The 23,684-nt window shown below is 42.3% G+C and overlaps 1 protein-coding gene across 2 annotated transcripts in view; it reads left to right on the forward strand.

Moving 5' to 3' along the window:
* Positions 1-2,642: 2,642 nt before the first annotated feature.
* The window catches only part of VRK2 (VRK serine/threonine kinase 2), a 36,628-nt gene continuing 15,586 nt past the window's right edge, over positions 2,643-23,684 (forward strand). Inside the window, exons 1-8 of one of the 2 annotated variants that reach the window (XM_063152773.1) lie at positions 2,643-2,821; positions 2,965-3,105; positions 11,816-11,871; positions 12,376-12,445; positions 12,778-12,865; positions 13,003-13,111; positions 14,271-14,363; positions 20,806-20,938. In XM_063152773.1, the coding sequence (XP_063008843.1) occupies positions 2,970-3,105; positions 11,816-11,871; positions 12,376-12,445; positions 12,778-12,865; positions 13,003-13,111; positions 14,271-14,363; positions 20,806-20,938 (685 nt within the window). In that variant the 5' untranslated portion in view covers positions 2,643-2,821; positions 2,965-2,969. The remainder of the gene's footprint in view (positions 2,822-2,964; positions 3,106-11,815; positions 11,872-12,375; positions 12,446-12,777; positions 12,866-13,002; positions 13,112-14,270; positions 14,364-20,805; positions 20,939-23,684) is intronic. The other variant, XM_063152772.1, reaches the window with a different exon arrangement.

Raw genomic sequence — 23,684 nt, forward strand, 5'->3', positions numbered from 1 at the left:
AATGAAGCCCATGATAAGCCAGCACAGCTGATTGTTACTCTCCAGAATATGTGCTTGAAAGAATTTGATACTGGTAGGATTTGTGCATTTTTACTCTTATTATTCATTCACATTTCTCCTACCAGGATTTTTGAATTTGGCAGTAGTGGTAGCTGTACCACCTTGAAGGGAAATCGCTTCCATGATATTTAGGCTTTCCTGAAAAACCCAAACCCCCACATCTGTAGTTGTTATGGTCATTCATCCCCTTTATCACCTCCCCAAACTGCTAATTTGTAGCAACTGTGAAGAGGGCACTCGGCTTTATTTGATCAGCAGAAATGAATAACAGTTTGGGAAGGTTTCTAATTGGTTGATTACAAACAGGGGAAAAGAAAAAGCCCCACCTCCAGTTCAGTCCAACAGGAAAAGAGGATTTCTTAGGCCCACCCACAAAACACGTGCATGTGCTATTTAACAGGGCCAAAGGCACTAAGCAGATAAGAGCTTGTCTCAGTAAAGTCTTTGGTCTTTATTAATTTTTAAAACTATGTATGTATCAATTTAATTTTGAAGTGTCTGAAAGCAAACCATCAAAACTTTGCTAGTAACACACACCTTTTTGTGGGCCTGCTGGTTATGGCTGTTTATTAACATAGATCTGGATTTAAAATAGGAGCTCATTCTTCAGGAACAGCCTGGTATGTGCAGGAACTTTTCTTTTAATGTTTTCTTTTTAAATATGAGTCATATGACTAGTTTCTATTACATTCCTGTGTGGTTGTCTTTGAATGATTTTAACTTTTCATGACTGATAAAAGCTTGAAAATCTTTAACTTTGCATCTATTCTCTCATTAAAAAAAGAAAAACCCAAACAAAACAAAAACCAAAAAACAAACAACCACACAAGCCCTCAGGTATTTCTCACAACTTGTAGGATAAATACCTTAAACCCTCTTATACCACACATTAACATTAAATTGCACAAGTTGTGATAGAGCTCTAAGTTATTAAAGATGGTTTGCTATTCCTCAGAACTCCATGAATTATTCATACTTAACTTGTTTGGTTTTGTTTTTTTCCTCTACCTCATCTGACTTCTTTCACTTTCTTATGAAACTTTGTCACTTTCTAGGGAAACTTTGTGGGCAGGGAGAGCCTGGAAGCAGGAAGCCCTTTGATAATGCTTTCATTTCAGTTTAATCATGTGGATAACTTCTTTGCTCTGCTGTTGCAAAGAGGTTTCTCCTTAAACAGAGGTTTGTCCTCTGATTCCCAGGCAACTATTTTGAGGTAATTTTCTTCTGGAAAGATCCTTTACCCAGGTAACACACAACACTGATGATGATGATGATGGTTTCTTTGATGCTGAACTGGGCATCTGTGGTTGCTTTTTTAAATGAGCCAAACAACCCCAACACCACCCTCCTACAGTCTGTTTTGGCATTTGTTGCAAAGGGGAAAAACTCCACAAAATGCTTCATGAAAATTTTTAATTTGTTCCCTTTATGGCTGAGCTTTCTGCTGGTGATTTTTCAGCTGGTCTTTTCAATAATGATAAAACCACAGAGCCTGCAAGACTGATGAAGCCAAAAGGGTTGTTACATAAAGGCTTAATTTACTGATGGCAATGCAGGCTTTGCAGTTGTAATATGTGTTACTACTTTTAAGTTTACTTGCAAATTATGTGGTTGCTGAAGTTTTGGATTTTGATTGTTCTTTTTAAGAAGACATGAGTCTTTAAAAAAAAAGGCTTAAACTTTTAAGTTTTGTACCCTTTTTTTTCTAGAAAAGGACTAATAGTTGTGGTGTGGTGTTTTCCCCTCAGGTCTGCCTAGGTGGTGTGTACCTGGGTGAAGGGACCCTATCAATAAAGCAAAACTTGTACAAAATGGCGGCTCATGATCAAAGCTATGCCCTGGGATCTTGGGGATTTAAAACTCACCTCACTCACAGTGTCCTTTACTGCAATTTACAAGGGGATGGGCCTGATGGACTCCTGGCTCAGCAGCATCTCTCGTCTGTCCCTGCCTGGAACCAGCCTGAGGTGGCCATCACCTCCTCCACTGAGCTGCTCTGGGTGAGTATGTGTGTTTCTGGGTGGGAATAGTTACCCCTGACCGCTGCCAGGAAGGTCCTGAGGGAAAACCGACGTGGCCTGAGGGAAGCGTGGGACCGCGACAGTTCTGTGACTTCACTGCACCTCCCAAACGCGCCTGGAGAACAGTTCGGCGGTTTTTTTACTCCAAATCCTGGCAGCTGAGATTTTCTTTTTTTATCTCAGGCAGGAGGCCATCTGATCTCCTACTTCTCAGTGCACGAAATAATTTTTTAAAAGTTCCTCCCTCGCGAAGCGCAGCCTCAGAAGCGGGAGAGCGGGAACGCCTGGGGCTGATGGCAGCGGACGCCATCTCCCTCATGATCTCCCTGCTCCATCTCTCTCCTTCTCCGTTCCCCATAACGTCCCTGCTCCTCCGCGTCCCTTCTCCCGGAGCGAGTAGCCGGAACTCCCGGGACACACCGACTTTTCGGTCACCATCTCCCCGCTCCGCACCCCCGAGGGGAGGCGGTGGCTGTGGCGCCGCCTCAGGGCGGGGCTGAGGGGAGGCGGGAATGGCGCGTGCCCCGCCCCGCCGCGCTGAGGGCCGTGAGGGGGCGGCTGCGGGAGTCCCCGGCCCGGCCGGGGCTGCCGCGATCCCCGCCCCGGGTTTCCCCGCCCCGGGTTTCTCGGCGGGAAGACGGCGTCCCGCCAGCCATTCCTCCTCCTCCGGCTGCTGCGGAAGTGCCCGGCTGGGAAGTTTGCGGCCGGCGGCGAGGGGAGGCCGGGGGGGCTCTGTGGAGGTGGGTGAAGGGGAGCGGGCTGAGGGACATCGCACCCCCTCCCTGCTCTGTGCTGGAAGGCAGAGCGCATCGAGGAATGTTGTTACCACCTTCTGGCAGCAATCTTTCAACAAGCTTTCTCTTTCGTTTTCCCCTCCCTCAAGGTACCATGCCGCCCAAAGGTCCCGGCAAAGGCAAGCTGCCAGTCCCGCTCCCTAAAGACATGATCCTGAAAGACACTGAAGGAAAAACCTGGAGGCTGGGCAATCAGATCGGCCAGGGAGGATTTGGCCTGATCTATTTAGGTAAAATACTGCTGATAATTAAGAGCGTGACTTGCAAATTTTTTTGTAACTTCCTGAACTGGAAAAGGCAGTAATTTTTAAAAGCGTGGTTTGCATGCTTTTGGTGATCCTTGCTCCAAGCGTGGTTTTCTGGGCTGTTGTTCCTGCTCCATTCCTGCAAGTGATGCAGAGTGTTCTCCGTGGCCTGTCCAGCTCATTTTGCTGGATACTAACACGATTTTCTATGGATCTTGAGTGGGGTAACCCGGGTGCCGCTGTGTCAAAGCACCGCCAGTTGATGCTTTTCAAAGTAAAAGTGCTTTTCTTAGGCATGGTTTTGGCCTTATGTTGCCTCATGCTCTGTAGCCCGCTTTCAGTTTCTGCTTTTTGGAAGTGTTATTTTCTGCCCAAGAGTAAATTAGTTTTAATCCAGGAATTGAAACAGTAACAATACTTAGCTGGGTGCTGCCTCTGAATTCACATCTTTTCAGCAGAGGTGGAAACAGTGCTCTGTGTTTGCTCTGGCCTAGATAAGTTTCTGTGACTCCTTCAGAAGAAGCCGCTGCGTTTCAGTCAGTTTGTGCTCTGTGAGAAGTGAATAGCTCTGAAAGGCAGTTTGTAAAGCATTCTGGGTCACTGCAGAGGGTGTAATGTATGTTGCTGTTGCTAGTCTCTGAAAAAGAACAAATCCTGCGTCCAAGGCAGTTATTATGAGCTTGGTTTTTCTTTTTTTTCATGGCAGCATATAGAAACTAGTTCACAGTGTCTGTTTAGAGCGAACTTGAGCTTGTATGGAGCAGTGAGGAATCAACTAGAAGCAGTTTACTGCATTGTCCATGAAGCCTAACATGATCTCTTTGAGTTACAGTAATATTAACTCTATTTGGAATATTGAGGCTTAAAACTTAATAAGCAAGTCACTCCTATACACAATCCAGCTTCCTTTTATGCAGAAATCAGCACACAATACAGTAGCAGTACATCCAAGAAGTTCCTGTGGTGAAGTTTCTGGTTTGGTTTCCTCTGGAATTTTTATGGTTCACACTGTTCCTCACTGCTCTGCAGGCAGAGCCAGTGGGAATGACGGAGGTTTCAGGTAACAGAGTTGCCAAAGGGTAGAGCACTTGTTAAAGTATTTTCTTTTTCTTTTTGGTACATCTTACTACCTTGTTATGACCACCTTTGAACCATTAGTTGGTTACGTTTGAGAGGTGCTGTGAGCTGGGCACATGAGGAAATGGACCCTAACATGGGCTAAGAAGTAAAGGTGTCTCTGGGACCTTCCATTCCAAGATAAAGCACAGGGAGATGGGAACCTGCAGAAGTCTCCCACAGACAGAAGGCTGTGAGGGAGCTGGGGATGCAGTGCAGAGAGCAAGTTTGTAGTGAGTGTAGCTCTCCACGTGTAGGACCAGTAGTGCTGTGTTCCTGAATCCCTCAGAATGTGGCTCTGTCATTCCCTGCTGCAGCCAAATCGCACTGGACCTTGAGGGTGGCTTAGCACATGGCATTCAGACATTCCAGGCAGATTTGAGTTTTCTGCCTGATCACAGAGCCCACCAAGGTGATTTCTTATACTGAGGTGTTTGTTGTAGTTTGGCTCCCACTGAACTGAGGTGGAGAGCAGTCAGTGGATTAGAATGAGAGTCAGGGACTCTTGGTATTACTATTCTCTGTTTTTTGTAAGTGACAGCATGGCTGAGGAAATGCAGCTGCCACTTTTGTAATGGTATTTGTGTTCATTTAATCCCTTCTTTCAGCAGGAACGGTGAATGCTACCTGCAGCACTGCACTGAAGGCTCAGTTCCCCTTGTAGCTCATCAATTAAAGAGAAAATGGACATTCATCCCTAAGTATTGACACTGAAGCTTTCTCTTTTTGTTGTCCACCTCTTGATCTCTGATGTGTTTATATTAAAGTTTACCATTCAGCAGCTTCTTGATGCTACAAAATTCAGTTGTCTTTGAGAACCAGGGGAAGTGAGGTAGATGACAACTTTTTGTGGTTAAGATACAGGTGTTTGAAGAGACCTCCTTTGCTCTGTGTTGTTCAGACCTGTTTCAGAACATCCAGAGCAAGGTGTGAGAGGACCACTAACTTTGAGAGAAGGAGCTGTAGAGAGGTGGGGGACAGGAGGTTCGATTGCCTGCCAGGTATGAAGAGCACAGCCCTTTTACTAAAGTAAAGGTTAACTTTGCCAGCTATATCTTTTAATAAGTACTTTTACAGTAGCAGTGTAAAGATTTTGATGTGGTTGTTAGAGCTTAATTTCCCATTAAGGATATTCCATACTCCATTAATCTATAACAACGTTCTTGAGAAATTTTACAGTATCTCTGCAAAATCTATTTACTAGGGGTGCATTTTGTGGAAGAGGGTTCTGTTCACTAAATCAAAGCTGCTGAAAGCCATTTACTGACCCTGAGTCCCAGGATGCAAATGTAGGGCTTCAGAACTTCTAATTGTGGGCATGAAAATTCTTCAGGTTCTGCCCTGCCTCACAAGTGCTTTCCCTTGTTCCCTGATGATTCTTACTCTTTCCATTCTGTTCCAAATTGTTGTGTTGCTGGTGCTGCTTTGCTCTCAGGTAGAGCTGTTCCCCCTTTGGTAAAGGGAGCAGAATGAAGAGCACCTGTGGAAGGCTGGGACATTGGTGCTCTCACAACTCTGGTTTGTAGCCCTGTGGAGAGCAGTGGAAAATGAACCAAGAGCTGAGGAGCTTTACATTCTCTCATTTATCTCTCTGATCACAGCCAGTAATTAACACCAGTCTTTATATAAATCATTCTCTAGTCCTGCTGCAAGCACTCTATTAATGCACAATTTGGACTGAAAATGTAAATGCAGAAAGGTCACACAATGTTTTGTTAAGGTTCGTCTGTCACGTGGAGCCTGCTGCATCCAGTGCTATCTGCTTGCAGGCTTCTTTCTCATGGAAAGGGATGGTTCTGATAAACAAAAATATTTTTTAAAATTTATGTACAAATGTTTGTTAGATGGTGGTTTTTATGACAGACCTTACCACATTGTAAATGTGTTTTAATTTTATGAAGCTCAGGAAAGTAAGTATTGATAAAGTCAACGTTGAATTGTACCCTGCTTGGAGATCAGTGTAGCCAGTGCACCTTCCTCTCCTTATGAGGTTTTTTTTCTCACATTTTCAAGGAAGAGAGAAAAAATTTCTTCCTGAGCAGTGATTAAATGAGTGAATATTGTTTTTTAATACCAGCAGTACAGGGAGCCCTGCTTCTGGAGGAGGTCTGCTAGGTCCTGTTCTTTTAAGCTGGGGTTGTAGTGCAATGTAACTGCAGATATTCTGGGAATCAGGCTGAGGTGGGAAAGAGAGTTTGTTTCTGTTTCAGACTAATTTCCATGGATAATTTGTATAGTTGTGAGCAAGGGATGTACCTGTGTCAAGGAAGAGAAGCATCAATGGAAGCACACTTGGTCCTGTTGTTCATTCCTTGGTTTGCTTGGGAAGCTGCTTTAGCAATTGCTTCTGGAGAGACAAAGTCCTTCAGCAGTTGCCTAAATTGAAATAATGCAGCAAGTTAATTAAAAATGCAGTAAAATTATACCAAAAGATAAATTCAGTATGGCTTTTATTAGCTCAGTGGAAGGACAGATCATAATAGCAAAGCCCTGCAATTAAAAGCACTGGCAGGTAACTCAAGTTAGGGATGGATTTTTCTCAACTTCAAGGTGAAAAAATACCTGCAGGTGTGAAAATAAATTTGTGAGTAGACAAACACCACTTCAGGTAGGGTCTTTTTGTCTAGTCACTAATAATAACTATACAAATAGAGATACTGCAAGTGCCCTGTTTGTAGACAGACTAAATTATAAACTTAGTATGATTTTGCTACTCAGAGGCTACTTAGGGCTGCCTGACCTGCACTATCTCAAAAAGAGAAAATATTCCTTACCTTTACCAGTTCTTGCTGGTGAGTGCTTCCTCTGGAATCTTCCCCATTTCTTTTTTTCTTTTGGTCCCCTGTAAGCTGACAGTCTTCACTTGGAATGTGTAACTCATTTTTGCACAGTAGTGGAGAGCCTGCTACAAAGCCTGCAGAGGTCATTGCTCTTACACTGCAGTGTTCTGCTACATCATGTGTTGGGATTCTTCTTCCATATGCTGAGTAATCCTGGGAGGTCAGGAGAGCAGTTTTGATGGAATTTATTTATTATTTACCTTCAGTGGGGGATGGAGGAGGAGCTTTGGAGGACAGCTCAGGTACCTGTTGCCTCACAGAGGGCACTCCTTCAGTTGTCTTTGGCACCTGTACCCTGCTGAAACTGGCATTGTGTCTTCTGAGTGGGCACCATGTCAGACCAGCAGATGGGCTGCAGCAGAATCCTGCCAGAAAACAGTTTGTGCATCAAGTTTTAAATATTGGAGGCCTGGGCTCCCATCTGAGAGTGCTGTAAGAGCAGGCCACGCAAAGCTTTTCTGCCTGGGGTTAAAGGATGTGTCATCCCTATTCCAGCTTGAAGTAATTAACTTTGAAAGTCAAACAATTGGCTTCCATTAGTGTGGCATACAAAAACTCTGGTGAGTCAGGATTAAGGTTTCACAGAAACACAAGTAAGAAATGTTGTGAAATTGCTTTACCAGTACTGAATGCTCTTAACTTGGAGGCATTTGGAGTTACCTGCAAAACAGTAGAGCAATTGAACATTATTTTGTCCCAAAATCAGTTTAGTTAAGTCTTGCAGAAGGTGGGTCTAGTGGAGGGTTATGTATCTGTAATCTGTATAAAACCTCTCTACACACTTAAAGCTAAAGGAATAAGAATCTTGAATAAAACCTGGTCAAAACCCTGCTCAGCAAAGAGTCTGTCCAGGAAAAGATGCTGCATCTATAAAGTAACAGAGAAGCAGAACTTCCTTAGGCTGCAATGAAAGTGGGGTGTAAACACACTTCAAACATGAAATGTTTCAGTTTTTGGGAGATACTGCAGTGTCAGGGAGGGGGAGGCAATGTGCTTTGTTTGCCTTGGCACCTTCCCTATGTAGGAAATAGATGAAGTTGTGTTTAATAGCAAATGCTGCTTTTTATTGTGTGCATTTTGTTTTTAGTAATTCTATTGCTGCAGCTTGTGTCCTTTTTATCATTACACGCTCTGAGCAACACTCCTTCCCTGCTTTTACCCAGTGAATTTAACAGCTCTTGGCTTGACTTGAACAGAGTCAGAACTTCTCCAGCTTTCTTTATAGGTAGCCTGTAACTTCAGAAATGTGGTATTTTTGAGATTGGTTTAAATTTCTGCAAAAACTAAGCTGATGTATCACTCCTCAGGATTAGCTAATGAATGGGACAAAGCAAAAATAAAATAGTAGCAACTAGAGAACTTCTGAAAATACTTTTATTTGTGTTTCCCAAACAAATCCATCCTCAAAATATCCAACAGTGGCAAAGACACCAGCTGTGGACAGGAGCAGGGCTGTTTCTCCAAACTGCCAAATCAACGTTGTTTTCTTTTCCACTGTGTAAACTTTGTCAACAAAAGTGGTTCTGTGAGAGCCATTGAAAATATTTCACCATATTCCAAATGTGACTGCCACAAATTAACTGCTGAAACTACAACAAGCACGTTTGAACTGGCAGAGGGAATTGGCACGTTCCTCTGTCAGGCTGCAATTGTGCTGTGTGCTCGTAGGAAATGGCAGTTCAGCCACAAACACCCTTTTGTTACCATTGCTGGTTAACATTTAGAGAGTGCCATTAATTAAGGATGTGGCATTCAGCACCAAAAAGGATGAAATTCATGGTTAAGGTGGATGATAAGGCCATAACTGCTGTGCTGGGTGCAACTGGGGAATCCTGGGCATGGGTTAATTCCAGGTGAGGTTTTAGTGCAGGCACAGCAGTTGGGAATCATGGCTGGGATGTGACTCTTACTGCCCTGCTTTATTTCAGAGGGCATTTTAAAGCTGTGTGCCCCACTCTGGTGTGCTGGCTGTGACTGTGGATTGAAGGGGAGGGAGGGAAAGCAGAGCTGTGCCCTTTGCCCTCTGCAAATGTTTTGTGAGACTCCTCTTGGCATGAGGTGAAAGCAGCCCCAGCCTCCGTCACAGCTACATCCTGCACCAGTGCTCCCAGTCATGCAGACAATGGTTTGGGTTGTGTGTGCCTGCCTACACCCCCTCCCCAAATGTCAGGGGTTGTGCATCTCTGGTTGGCAAAAGCAGCAGAAGCTGGGAACTTGTGCACTTGTTATGTTATTTTAAGGGCTTTTTTGCAAACATAATCTCACCGTATAGTGCTTCTGGTACCCTCTGTGAGTGCTTATCTGCCATCAGGGACCTCCTGCCTATCAGCACTGCTCTCCTGCAGAGTTTCTGCTCACTGTCCTGCAGTCTGCATTTACTGATTGTAATATTATAAATAGCCATGTGCTACCACACAGAACGAGGCTAGCACATGGCTAATTACGAGTGTACAGTAATTAACTATGAGCTAAACTCGCAGGAGAGTATGTGGTGCTGGTCTATGAGGTATGTAATCAGACTGTTTGTTAAACCTTGGGAGCCTTTCCAGTCTGTTAAATAACTATACATAGTAATGAGACAATTTTTTAAAAACCATTTATGTTTATTTATGGACAAAAAAATAGTCTGTCTTTTTTCTGAGTTGTGACTGGAGTATTGCTGGTTGGCATCTGAATGGGTGGTTAAAGTGGATTAGCAAAAGGTGCACCTACAACTTCTGCTCACCTGTATGGGTGAGACTGACTGTCCCAGCATTGTCTGTGTCAGAGATTTAGTGCTATTTGTGGGGGCTGTAGTGCCTTGTTCCATGTATGTGCAGTAAAAATACTTTTTTTCCTTTTGTACACTTGAATGGAACTCATTTTGTGGGGCACCTGTTCCAGTGTCCTGTTGAGCTATGACTTTTCTCTCTTTTCACTTTGTAACCATTGCTGGTTATGTTTGGGTTTATTTTCCTTCAGGATGTGTGACTTTCAGTGTGACTCCAGAAGCATCCAAGCCAGCACAGTGTAAGAACCACGGGGGTGAAGCCCTTTTGCTGGGCTACCTCCTGTTAATTGCTCCTCTTCATTACCCTGACAGCTGTTACTCTGTTCCAGATTACCATGAACGAGGCCTCTTTTATAAAATGTCAAGAAGTCTTCAGGGAAGTTAGATCAGCCTCTTTCAAATACATTTAAATTTGATACTTGCCTACACCTATCAAACCTCTGTTAAGTAACTTGGTATTGAATTACATTTTCTTATCCAGAGGTTTTTTTCTGATCTGTACCAGTGAAATGAGCACATCAAATTCTGTTTGGGTGATGTGATGTTGTTGAATGCAGTGAAAACATATGGGATGTGCTCCTTTTACTAATGTCTTCTATTAACACATATTCTATATGTGGCTGAGAAAAATGAAACACATAAATGCCTGAGCCTTAATTCCCACTTCAGTGCAAAAATATGGTAAGAGCAAAGTGTACCAAAACTTCCCTTCTAGTAGATTTAATGTGTGTTCTGGATGTGACTGTTACTTGTGTGAGTCTATGGACAGTTCACACCTTCCAATGCTACTGTTTTAATATTTGAATTTTATTTTAATGTGTTATTAGCACAGCAGCATTCACATGGGGAAGTGCCAGTGGGGAGCCTGTGGGTGTTTAGGGTGTGTACCCTGCCAGATTAATCCAAGATGCTGAATAGAATTGAAGGAAGATGGCAGCTGAAGGAAGCAGTTCATTGTAGAAGTATTTTTATGCCCTGACCATCAAAAACAGTAAGCTTGGATGGTTTGATTAGATCCAAGTTTACTTGATTTTTATTATGTGGTTAAAAGAGCTCTATTTTTGTGTGTGCTCATGGTTGAAGTGTTTCACACCTGGACTGTTGTTGGCATTTGATCATTATCAGAAGTTTGAAAGGGACACTTATTTCCTAGGAATTGTATTTTTTCCCTTTCTTCAGTGATGATTCTAAAAGATGATTTAGTCTCATTAAATTTTAATCCCAGCGTAGCTCTATGTAGCCTCAGTAGTATCAGAGAGAGCTGATAGTTCTCTCAGGGTCAGAAGAAAATAGGATTGCATTGTCTGTGCACAGAGGTTCTGTCTCCTGGGCTGTAATTGGCACATGTGGTCAATTATTGTTTTCAAATCTCTACTTGCACTGAGAGGCACAATCCTTCAGCTCCCCTTTAGGCAGGTGGTGGCTGTGCTATCCCCAACTTAGGCCAGTGTCTAAATAATGCCAGAATAGAAATCAAGGTTCTAGGGCCAAATTAATTTGTGATAGAGGAAAGCAGACAATCGTGTCTAGAGGCATAATGTAGGTCAGAACTTTAAAGTGGTGTCTTTGTCACGACAGCAGATTGACAGCAACCCAATACAGTGGTTTTCCAATTGGCTGGAATGGCTTAAACAGGGTCTAATGGCTTAAACAGGGTCCTAATGGAATGGCTCATTGTGGTGCCAGTGTGCACTGAGGACATCCTGCTTACTCCTTAATTAACATCCAGGGGACACTTCTGAGAACAGGGCTTCAAATTGCTTCTCTACTTGTTGATTAAAATTTCTCTGTGTGTTGGTTTTGTTTTATATTTCTTTGAACTTGGCATAGCTCTGACCTTTAAAAGCAGGAATCCAGGCCATCTTTTGGTGTGTATTTTTGGTTGCCTGACTCAGTGTTAGCACATTCTTTATTTGCAATTACATTTTGTTGCATACAGCTTGATCTCCATCTCTTTGTTCCTTTACAGCGTCCCCTCAAATTCAGGTTCCTGTAGAAGATGATGCAGTGCATGTCATTAAAGTGGTAACGTGCAGATCTCATTTATAAATTATTAACTTGCATACAGTTCTTTCTCTTAATTATCCACCCTTATTTTCAGCATTTGGTCTTTATTGCATGCTTGTTGCTTTTGGTGCTCTGGGTTTTTTATATCCTTTGCCTGCTTGGGGATATATTTGGCATTTCCATGACACACAGTATTTCCTTGACTTGATTTTTTTCCTTGATTACAAACCTTCAACAGTGTAGTAAGGAAAATTAGACTATGATCTCAAACACACCTGATCTCAAATATTTCTGAAAATAGTGTCTTAAATAATATCTAAAAGAATCTGTGTTGTTTATGAAAATGCATTGCCAAGCAACTTTGCTTTTTAGCTACTTAAATTAAATTTCAGGTGGCATGGAATCTGGGAGATGGGAGATAAAAGGGGTTTCATTCTCTTGTTATTTCCTTTATGCTTCTCTTAAAAAACTGTTGTCTTTCTAAGGCCTTTTATGATACCAACTTTATTTGTTTCTCAACAGGAATATCTTGAAAATGGCCCCTTGTTTTCTGAGCTGAAGTTTTACCAGAGGGCAGCAAAACAAGAGCATAGTAAGTAATGTCTCAGGTAGAGGTAATGACAAGTCTGGGTTTAACTACTTTTGTTAAGAACTGTTGCTTTAGAGCTTGAAAGCCAGAACCAGTGCCAGCTCATGCAGTGGTACTTCTGGATTGCTGTAGGTTTTGTTATTTGGGTCTTGGCCTTGTCCTTTCTGGTCAGAGGAGAGAACAGAAGCCAAGCAGCCAGAACAGGGCCACATTTATTGTCTGTACACCAAGGAATGGACTCCAGAGACAGGCCAGCCCCAGGACAGAGAAAACACCCCAAACCTAGAGTTCCCAGCTGCCTTTAACCCAATGTTATGTTCTTCTTGTTATTGCAGTAAGAAAATGGATGAATCTCAAAAAAATAAGATGTTTAGGAATTCCAGTGTTTTGGGGATCAGGCCTGGCTGAGTACAAGGGAAAAAGGTAATGAGATAAATGGTAATTAAGCCTCAGACTGACTGATGACCCATTTTCAAAAATGGAGATTTAGTCCTTTCAATCTAACTCAAACTTGCAGTCATGTCTTAAAGGATTCCTCCCTTTTCTGCATTTCCTCATAGCTACAGGTTCATGGTCATGGAGAGACTGGGGCAAGACCTCCAAAGAATCTTTGAAGATTGTGGCAGCAGGTTTAAGAAGGAGATTGTTCTGCAACTTGGGGCACGGATGGTATGCACAGAGAGAGGAAATTGCTGTGTCTCACATTTGCTGAGTTCAACTAGAGAATTATCCTGCTAATACAGCTCCTTTAGGTGGCTGCTGAGTTTAGACTTAAATGTGTAAATGCTGTGTATTTTCTTATTTCTATGGGGTTTTTTAGGGAAAAAGGTATTTAGTGGAAAATCAAGACTCCCATACAGACTGAAATTTGGTCAAACCAACTTTTTTTCTAATGGGTTAAAGCACAGACCATCCACTTCAACCTGTGTGTCTAGACTGAGATGTGTAAGCCTATTCTCATGTTTCAGCATGTATTGATTTTTTTTCAGTGTCTGAAGGGTATTGTATTAGACATCCATATTTGTCAAAGTTCACAATTGCATGCCTGAATGCCAAATTTTCACTGTGTTTGCTGAGCACACTGATTATACAGGCCAGGATTTGGCCAGTCTGCAAATACCAGCTTTGTTCTCAGATGGGTGTCACTGGCACATCCCAACAGAAAGTTACATACTTGCTCCTTTGTAATATGATTTGTGTTGTGAAACTGTGAATACTGCTGAGCTCAGGTGGATAGAGAGTGGAGTAGAGGCAATGGTCTTAAGTTAGAGATGAGGAACTCTTAGACTGGATGCATCCAAAGCATCTCTTTAACCTAAATAATTTTTTTTTAATTGAAGAGCTTTCATAGTCACATAATTGATAAATTTGTAACACTCCAAAAGTCAGGATTGGCTTGTCCTTTGGATGAGTTGCCAAGTGCAAATGTATTTTTTAATAATTAGAGGAGCTGGAGGTGTTGATGCAGGGGGCTGTGACATGAGATGCTGGTCACGTAATAACTGGCAGGATCAAATGTATGCCAGACCTTTAGAGCTGATGGAATATGATCTTTCCAAGAGCTTGGTGTTCTCAGCATCTCCTCTGGTGTTTGTAAAGTACTGGTTTCCTTCTGGCTCTGTGATTTAGAAGCTGGTACTCAGGGAGTTCCACATGGATATCTCAAGCAGAGTATGGCTTGTTTCTGCTTTGCCATCATTAGTCCCAGCAAAATTTGTCAGCTCAGTCTGTGTAGCCCTTGGTTCCTCTGTCTAAATGAGAAATATTTGGGGGCAGAGTGGAGAAGATGATGATGATGTTCTGTCCTCTGTTCTGAACTCTTTCCTAGTTGGATACTTTGGAGTACATACACGAAAATGAGTATGTCCATGGGGACATTAAAGCAGCAAATCTTCTGCTGGGCTACAGCAATCCACACGAGGTGAGCATGTTTACTTCGCTACACTTTTACTGTGTTTATAACCATTGAAAAGTTTTAAGTTTTGCAAATGTTTTGCTTTCCCAATTCACATATTAAAAGGAGTTTATGCATGAACATTCACATCCCCTCAGAGCAGATCTGAGAGTGGCTCTGTGGAGCTTGAGGGCTGTGAAAGAAGCAGGACAAAGCTGGGCTTTGATCCTTCTGTGTTCTGCTGACTGGGATAGTGCTATGGATGAGTAAACTAATGAAGAGGATAAATTGTGGGACCTAATTGCTGCTCTAGGTTATACCAGTAAAGGATTGAATGTGGCCTATTGTACTTTCATTCTGGGAAATTCTAGATTTCTAATATTGCCGTGAATTGTTTCCATGCCCTAACTCTCCTGTCCTGCTCACTGTAGTGGATAGAACAGGTAAGTAGGATTAAAGTTGCTGTTCTCTAGCACTCTGAAGCCAGCCTTGAAATGGAAGTGTTTGGGTGAAATGTTTTAAAACAAATCTTTTGGTCCTGTCATATTCCACATGCTCTTTTGATGTCTTTATTTTCTTCAGGTAATAAAATCTAAGTATGCTTTTTTAATTGGAAAAAAATCATTTAGGAAAAAAAGGACATTTCCAACTTCACTTAAATATAATTAGCTGTAAGCAATACTTCTTTCAATTTTGGTTTCTCTGCTGCTGTGATAAAGAACCAGATCTTGCAAAGTGGCTCACTGCCATTGGAGGTGAACATTTGAGTATATCTGCTCTTTTTAAAAGCTTCAACTTAAATGGCTGAGTCAAATTTAACTTGTCAGCTTTCTGAAAGACATCATTTGAAACACAGCATGGCTGTTTAAGACAACCCTCGTTTATACAGTGGGAGCAGCCAGTACATAATCACAGTTTATGGTGTTCTGCTGAATCCAGAGGAGGAGGCTCTTTAGAGCCAAATTGATCTGCAACCATTAGCATAACTCAAATGACTTTTCTTTTGTCTTGGCTATTGTATATTTTTACGAGAGCAGAAATGCTGCTGTTTTTCAAATTGCAATCACTTTGGAAGTGTCCACTTCCAGTAATCATAAAATGTTAAGACTTAGAGCTGACTTGGAATTGGGCAGGTTGCTGGGTGATTTTCTGATTTGTTTCATGTGTTATTTGTATGAAGACTGCGCTGTACTTTAATTTGCTTTAATGATAGTAAATTCATTGACAGGTTAAAAGTAAGGTACTTGCGAGTTACTGGACAGCAGTTTTAGTGTTTATTTTCTAGAGTTTATTTAATAAAAGAAATCAGTAGATGCTCCAGTTTGAGTAGCTCCTAACTCAACATGTACAAAGTGTACATCACTGCTGGGAGGTTTGCTGCAGAATTTTGTTTCACCAAAATTTCTGTTCCATTGAAATTATTCTATAAGACTTTTTACCAAGTTCCCATTCTAGTTCAGAAGTGCTAATGAGGAGAATTTCTAATATTTGCTTGCATTTCTATGGTATGAACTAAATTTTAATTCCTGTATGTGTGAAATGTTTGTGCCACCTTTCTCACTCTGCCAACCCAGTGAATAACTCAATTGCCTTGGTCTTGGTTGTTTTTTTTTTTTAAATGTAAAATGATCAACATAATCTCATAAATAGGGAGTGAGAGCATCTAGCCTGTGGCAAACTCCAACTCAGGAGTACAAGCCCAGGGGCTTCTCTAGCTCCAGTGGGAGTTGGCATAATAAAACTGCCTGACCTAATGATTTCTGTTATGAGATTTTTCTAATTTTTAATGCCAGTGGGTTCTTTCTCTTTAGGGTCTAGGATTTTACGAGAAAATATATTGTAAGTGTAGAATGTTGTAAGTATAGAATTAAAGAAACTTGTTTTTAAAAGAAACCAAGAACTCATCTCTTAAAAATAATATTAATCTCTATTCAAAATATAATTCCATATTCTGTTTTGGTAAAGAGAGATGAATCTCTGTTCAAAGAAGCAGGTGTACCTTTATACTGAATTCTATCTTTTTTTGCAACTGCAGAAAGTCAGTGACAAATTTGCATCTAGGAACACACATCAACAGTCACTAAATGACAGAAAAAAATGCAATTTTCCTGTGTTAAACTTCCTGCTGCTGGTCTCTCTCTTCTGTAAATTAACCTGGTAAATTTACACCAAAGCCAATAAATAAGAGTCCCCTTTCTCAAAGGGCATGTGGAATCCATACTGCTCTCCCCTGCTTTCTGTGGCACGGCAGAGAAACAAATAAAGTCAGGGTGCTGTCAGTGTGTGACCTCCAGATGATGGTTAGAAACGGGGAGAGGCTCCAGTGAGTGCCCTGAGAGAGCTGCAGATGTGCTCACAGGGGCAGCAGGGCCATCCCTGAGTTCCAGGTCACAGGATCAATTCTGCACTCAGTGGCTCTGAGCAGGGACTGCACAGCCCATGAATCTCACACAGGCCTCAAAGGAAACTTGGAGTCATCAGAACTATCAATTACAGGTGAAGCAGTCTCAGGGCTGGGGAGAGTTAAAGATGACTCATTGCATGGTCCTAACTGTATGATAAAGCAGAACAAGCAGCATTGATGGACTCTGAAAGAAATTTAAATCCACTCATCTCATTTAAATGGTGACGCTATTAAGAGGGGCAAGTGGTCACCAGACAAGAGCTTAAAATCTGCATTTTAAATAAATGAGATTTGAGAGAGCACCTCCTGCAATCACCTTGTAGCATTTTTCCCCATGGATTTTATGGGCAGACATGTTGCAGACTCAAGTTTGGGTTTAAAAGCTGGGAATTTTAATGGTATGTGCACCTCAGTCCTGATTTTAAGTGTTTCTTAGACCAAGTCAGTTACATTATAGAACTCTGACTTGATTATCAGAGATAGAAAAATACAAAATTGTTTCAGAAGATACAGAAATCATGCGTTGATCTTTTGGGAAAAAGTTGCGTGAAAGCAATTCTGACTTCAAGCTGTTTTTCATTGTGAGGTGAATCATCATGATTCCTGCTTTTAGCCCACTGGGACAGACTTGCTGAAGTGCAGGCGAATTGAAAAAAAATCAGATCTTCTCTGTTCTCCTTCAGGGCAGAGATGCCCTGTGCCCCTTCCCCTCTCTCTGCTGGTAACCACCATGGATCTGAGTCTGCCTTTACCCTTCTTGTGGCCCAGTGCCCAGCTGAACCTGACAGCACTCTGGCCATTAGCAACCAATCTGCCTCTTATTAGCAGGTATCTACTTAATTATTTACAGGCATGACGTAAACTAGGATTGGAAACAGAGAAAATCACTGTACTTCATCCTTCCAGCAATAAATCTCCTGCTCTGTCCTTCAAGATAAAGGGAATACCACGAGAATCCAGAGGGCCAGGCTAATAACTGCCCAGCTCAGTGCAATTAAATATCATCATGGGTCCAGGTTGTAAGAATTGTGTGTGTTTAGCAGATATTTAGCACTTCAGACACCAAGCACTGTGAGGGAGTCCTGCACAGAAAGGGCAGGGAATGGCTGAAACTGTGGCTGGCTTCTCATGCTCACAAATAATTATTTGTGCCTGTGATGATTCACTTGACCAAGAGCACATTTATGTGTGCATGGAATTAAAGGTGAAGACTTTAGAAATCTGGCTAATGGTTGGGGACAAAAATCTATTAATGACAGACTGTGCTAAGCACTGCAGAGCCTTTTGCAGATAGGGCTACTATGTAAAGAAGAGAAACCTGAACAAAAACAAGAGTTAAAATAAGTGAGTGGGAAGGAGTGTATACTGTGCCACAGCTAAACCCAGCTGTTCTAGGCTTTTCCCTGCTACACTTTCATAATCTACAGCACCTTTTCTTATTCCAGTGTCCTGTTTGTCTTGGTTGCTCTGCTCTGTTTTGTTCTTTTTTTTTTTTTTTTTTTTTTTTTTTTTGTTCTTTGTTTGCTTTTCCCCCAAAAAAGCATGCAGATAAAAAATATTTATGGTATTGAAACACATACTAAAACTGCCTTAATTTTTGTCAGTATTCTCTAACACTCATCTGCTTTTCCCCTTCCCCATACCCTGAAAAAATCCACAACAACTATAAACTCTAAATGAACTACCTCTACCGTGTTCTGAGCAAATTTGGAAGGGCATGCAGTATTACATTATCAAAAAGTGACAACTAGCTATAAAGAACTATATATCTTTTTAATGATGAAAGGGTTATAATGAGAATTGATGAAATGAAATTAATGGTAATTTAAAATAACACAGTCATTCTGATAATGGTTGTGGCAAGGTTGTAACAGTGCCTTGCTGGTTTTGTACAAGCTGAAGGGGATTGATTTTTGTTGGTGGCCAAGAGGCTTTGCCTTGAGAGGCTGCCATGTTTGTGGACAAAATCTGATGTGAACATTAAGGAAGTGATAAATGGCCCAGCTAGAAAGAAGCTGACCTGGTACACTCATGGCCAACTTTTGAGGAGAACTGCTGTCAGGATGACCCTGCATATGAGTTGCTTTAGGAAGCAGTTGCTTCTTTATTTCCAGGTCTTTCCATCTTCAGTCAGTGCAGGATAACTTAAAGTTCCTTCTCACTTCTAGGGTGTTTTCAGTATAAATTGAAAACTGCTCTGCTGATATGGCTACTGAAGGTGTTTTATGCAAATCCATTGGTTAAAAATGTGCTGCATTATGGAGCTACCTTAAAAATAAAAAATTACAAACTGACTGTGATAGGATAAGTGGTGGGGGGTTAAGTTTGACTAGCAAATATTTGTGGCTGCTTTCTGGGTGGCCTGGTGTTGGTATAGTTTGAAAGATCACCAAGGCTGGGCTGTCACATGGGAGTCTCTATCACATAAGCTGGCATGCCCAGCCCAAACCAGAGAGCTGCCACAGGTGCTGTGGGCGTGTTTTCTTTCCTAACAGTTGAAGTCTTATTTTAATGTAGGCATAGCCTTAATTTTTAAAGGTATTTTATCTTCCTGTCTATGTCAGAAACCTGTAGTCAAGCAGAACACAGCACAGCACTGAGTCTGGAAGAATGCACCTCCTAGGCTCCTCTCTCCTTCCCAGCCCACAAAGGAGGCAGCAGACTCACAGAACTTGGTTTTTAGGGTAATTTGAGTGAGTTCTCTGGCTGTGAGCTCAGTTAGGGCAGACCAGAGCATCAGGAATGCACCAGAGAACGGATGCAGGAGAAAATCAAATCAGTCAGCCCGACCGAGCTGATGCCCTGTCCCAGATTTTGTAGCCATCCATGCCTCTGGTCTTTGATCTTGTATCCAGTTTGGCTGGGCTGTCAGGTGAGAAACATCATCAATAATCTTAAAAGCCACCCCCCTGCAGGAAGTGAGGGCTGCAGCCTGGCTTACACGCTCCAGATAAGCTCAGATCCTGCAGCAGAAACAGTAAAACCAAGAGACCAGCAATCCCAGGATTTGAAGCTGCCTGCAGCACAAACAGGAATCAGAAGTTGAACAGAATGTGCTACAAAGTAATGTGTTACATTTTCTTGAGGCTTTTTTGTTTGTTTGTTTTTGCCTTTTCCAGGACTGACATAATTAAATATCAAGTGAGTGCCAGGAAAGTTTGTTTTAGACTTTTTTAGGATAAACTGTTTTGTAGCCAAAGAGGAAACTAACGTTTAAATAAGATGTTTTTCTTTATCATATAATAAGATTTAGTTGCAGTGATCTCTATGCCTTCAGATGATTTTCAGCTTTTGCCCCAAAAGTCCGTGGATGGAATGCTGATTGTGGCACTATTGCAGTACACACAATTTGGGCCAAATGTTTTTTTTCTCTTACATTGATTTAACCCCATGTGTTTGCTTCAGAGTAACTGAGAGACCACAGTTTGGTTCTGTGGCTTTTTAAAATGCTTTCTAAATTCAGTTTACTGGGTTGGGGAGGGCTGGTTTGCTTTGTTTTAGCCTACTTTGAATAGTTGATGTAGGAAGTTAGTGACAGTGGCATTCCAAAGAGCTGGATTACAGGTGGCCCAGTGCCCAGGAGCCTCAGTCCAGTCCAGCTGGGGAAGCTGCTGCCTCTTCCTCTGGCCTTGAAGGTGCACAGAAGAGTTGAATTGGAGGAGTCTCAGCTGCTGGAAAACCCAAATGGGGAAGGGAGGGAGTGTGCCTGCTGAAGTGAGGGGAGGAAGGGGTCCCATAAGCAACGTGAGGCTGCATGAAAGGCATATTGCAGTTTATGATGTCTGGATGCCCACCTGGAGAGCAGAGAGCTCAGGAACAAAATGAAATGACTGAAATCCTGCTCGACTCTGAAATAAGATAAGAGTATAGTAGTGGAAGGATTTAAATGGGGAGGGCAGCTGTTATAGCCCCCAGTTGTACATATTTTATCCTGAGGCACCATTTGGTTTAATAAAATTTAGATCTAAGGCTGTCCTTAACCTATCAGTTTCTTAAGACTTAATTATAAAGGTTATACTTTCAAAGGACAAAAGCATTATTCATTTGTCTGTTCATGTCTTCCAGGTTTATCTTGCAGATTATGGACTTTGCTACAGATATTGTCCCAATGGGAACCACAAACAGTATCAGGAAAATCCTAGGAAGGGCCATAATGGGACAATAGAGTTTACCAGCATAGATGCCCACAAGGGAGTAGGTAGGTTTCTTTTTTTTATTTCAGATGAGTGATTACAGAATGAGTAATCAGGCTGTGAGTGCTGCTGTACACAGGAGAAGCAGTGTTGGGGATTGCTCAGCCCCTGGTGTGGTGACCTCCTCGTGTGCCTGGGAATGCTTCCCCAGGGCTGGGGGAAGGGCAGCAGGACCAGCCCTGGGAAGCTCTGCACACACAGCACTGGACAGCCCAGGACAGCCCTGAGAAGAGCTCAGCATCAAACTTCACTGGTTTATGTTGGGAGGGCTGGTTTGTGCTCACTGTGCCCTGCAGAGGCAGGATTTGCTAATGCTGCATTGTCAAGGAAAAGGGTTTGGAGTCTGCACTGTCCTTTAGGGAGAGCTGTGGCTGTGTCACCATCTGTGTTATGGGAGGGTATTTCAAGATGACATTCCTTCTGCAAGGAGAAAAACCTTTTCTCAAGCCATAAAGTGTTAACTTTTTGAAATCTTTTTCCAGTAGCCTTTCATGTATCTTACTTATTTAAACTCACTTTGATGGTATTGGAAACACATTTGCAGGTAAATTACATACATAGTCCTTTTATTGGATATTGATTGTACTGCCTTGCATTCCAAGGCAGACTTAATTCAACAATTCCCTAATTAGTTAAAGTCATAACCTATGTCTTGTATTCATTTACCATTAATTAAACCTTAGCTGTTTATTACGCTGCAGTCCAAATCCAATAGCAGACCCATAGAGCCATGGAGAAGGGACTGGGAGGTCAATATTGAAAATATATGGTGTAAAGTCCCACTGATGGCTGCATTGTTCACAATCAATATGGTCAATGCAACACAACTTTCTTAGTTGCTATGTCAGCAAGACAAAAAGTCAATTCTAATGTTATGCTAGTGAAAAAAATGGTGATTATTGAAAAACTTTGACTCTTGCTACAAAAGAGTGTTTTTGTTAACTTTTCTTTCCCCTTTCCCCTCCTTCACCCCCAAGATCAGCTCAAGCAGGAGGGATGGTTTGCTGCTGCCAGCTTGGTGAGCATCAGTGTCACCAGTGATAACTGCAGGAATTTGTGCTTGTTAATAGCTGCTGAACTGTTACCTTAAACTAATACTTTCTAACGAGTTTTAGTTGGCACAAACAACTGTATATTATTGCTTTTTCTATTAAAAGGACCATTGACCATGTAATGTAAAGGTTCTTGATAATTTGCTGGAGCTGTTAAAACCTGCAGTCGTTTAACTCTGGTCATTAGGAAAAATGAAATAAGACTGGCAAGTATTTCCTGCTAAGACAACTGCACTATTTCACCTGCTAGAAAATATTTTGTGGTGAGGAGAGCATCTGTTTTGGACTCTTGTGGCCCTCCCAAGCTTGCAGGCTGCTTTCTGGAGAGCTGACTCTGCCTGCTTTGCCTGGTAGAGTGAGTGGTGTGGCTGTACATTGGTATTCAATGTGGATGCTCTTTGAAGGGTAGGTGGAAGCTGGGATATTTGGGATTTGGCTGTTGGGTAGTTATAGCAGCCAGTTTGGTAGTGTTTGTGGATGGGTATGTGGTTACAGGACAGAGAATTCCTTCTATTTGAAAGTGCAGGGAAACTTTACAGGTGTGCAGAGGAAGCCTGAGGTAAGTTTTGCAATCTGTGTCTCAGATAACCTCCTGAAAGAGCTAAAGTTGTGATGGAATTGGTTAAAACCAGAGGACTCCACCAAACAAAATATTCAGAAAGATAGTTTGAGGGACCTTACCCCTCCTCTTACACTTGAAAAGTGTTTCCTTGATAGCTGCAAACAGAAAATCCACTGATTTTTTTTTTTGTGCTCCTGCCAGAAGAGACTGCAGAACATGATGTGGGACCTGGTATGTTGCAGAGCATCCAAACTCTTCACATGGAATGCCAGCTCTGACCTTGTGATGTCCTGCTTTTGTGTGGGACAGAGTTGATTCCATGCCAGCAGCTGGTGCAGTGCTGTGGTTGGGTTTAGGGTGACAATGACACTGACAGCACAGGGATGCTGTAGTTGGTGCTGAGCAGGGCTTCCCTTCAGGCAAGGACTGGTGAGTTCCCCGTGCTCTGGCTCTGAGGAGCTGCCCAGGGAGCTGTGAGGGACCTGGCCAGGACAGCTGAGCTGGCCAGAGGGATGTTCCATACTGGGATAACAGGGATAAACTGGGGGGTGGCCAGGAGGGGTCAATCACTGCTCAGGTGCTGCTGAACAATTCTGTTGTGCATCACTTCTCTCTCAGGGGGTTTGTTCCTTTCTTTACCTTCCTTTTCATTATTATTATTTTTAAAATTTTAGTTCAAGTATTAAGCTGTTGTTATCTCAACCCATGGATTTTAACTTTTTTTCTCTGATTCTCTTCCCTGTCCCTCCAGGGAGGGGGAGGGGTGAATGTTTGTGTGGTGCTTTAATTGGTGGCTGGGGTTAAACCACGACAAACAGCCTGAATCCAGGAAGAGCAAACTGCCAGAGTTTCCCCACTTGCAGCAGAGCTCTCAACATCCCAGGAAAATCTGCATCTGCCGGGACTTCTGTTGGAGATTGCAGGGGCACAGCTGGCAGAACACAGCAATGGGTTCCTGCTCTCCTGGTGTGAGGCTGAGAGGCACAGACATGGCTTAGGATGCTGAGAAACTTCCAGCAGCTGGGGCAAAGGGTTTCTTTGCTCAGCCGTCTCCTGGATTCCCTGCTCATGGTGCAGTCTCAGCACAGTCTCCTGTACAAAGTGAGGTGGGATGTTCTGAAAAGTCTTTAAAGACTG

Source organism: Melospiza melodia, chromosome 3 (assembly GCF_035770615.1).
Source record: "Melospiza melodia melodia isolate bMelMel2 chromosome 3, bMelMel2.pri, whole genome shotgun sequence".
NCBI lineage: Eukaryota > Metazoa > Chordata > Aves > Passeriformes > Passerellidae > Melospiza > Melospiza melodia.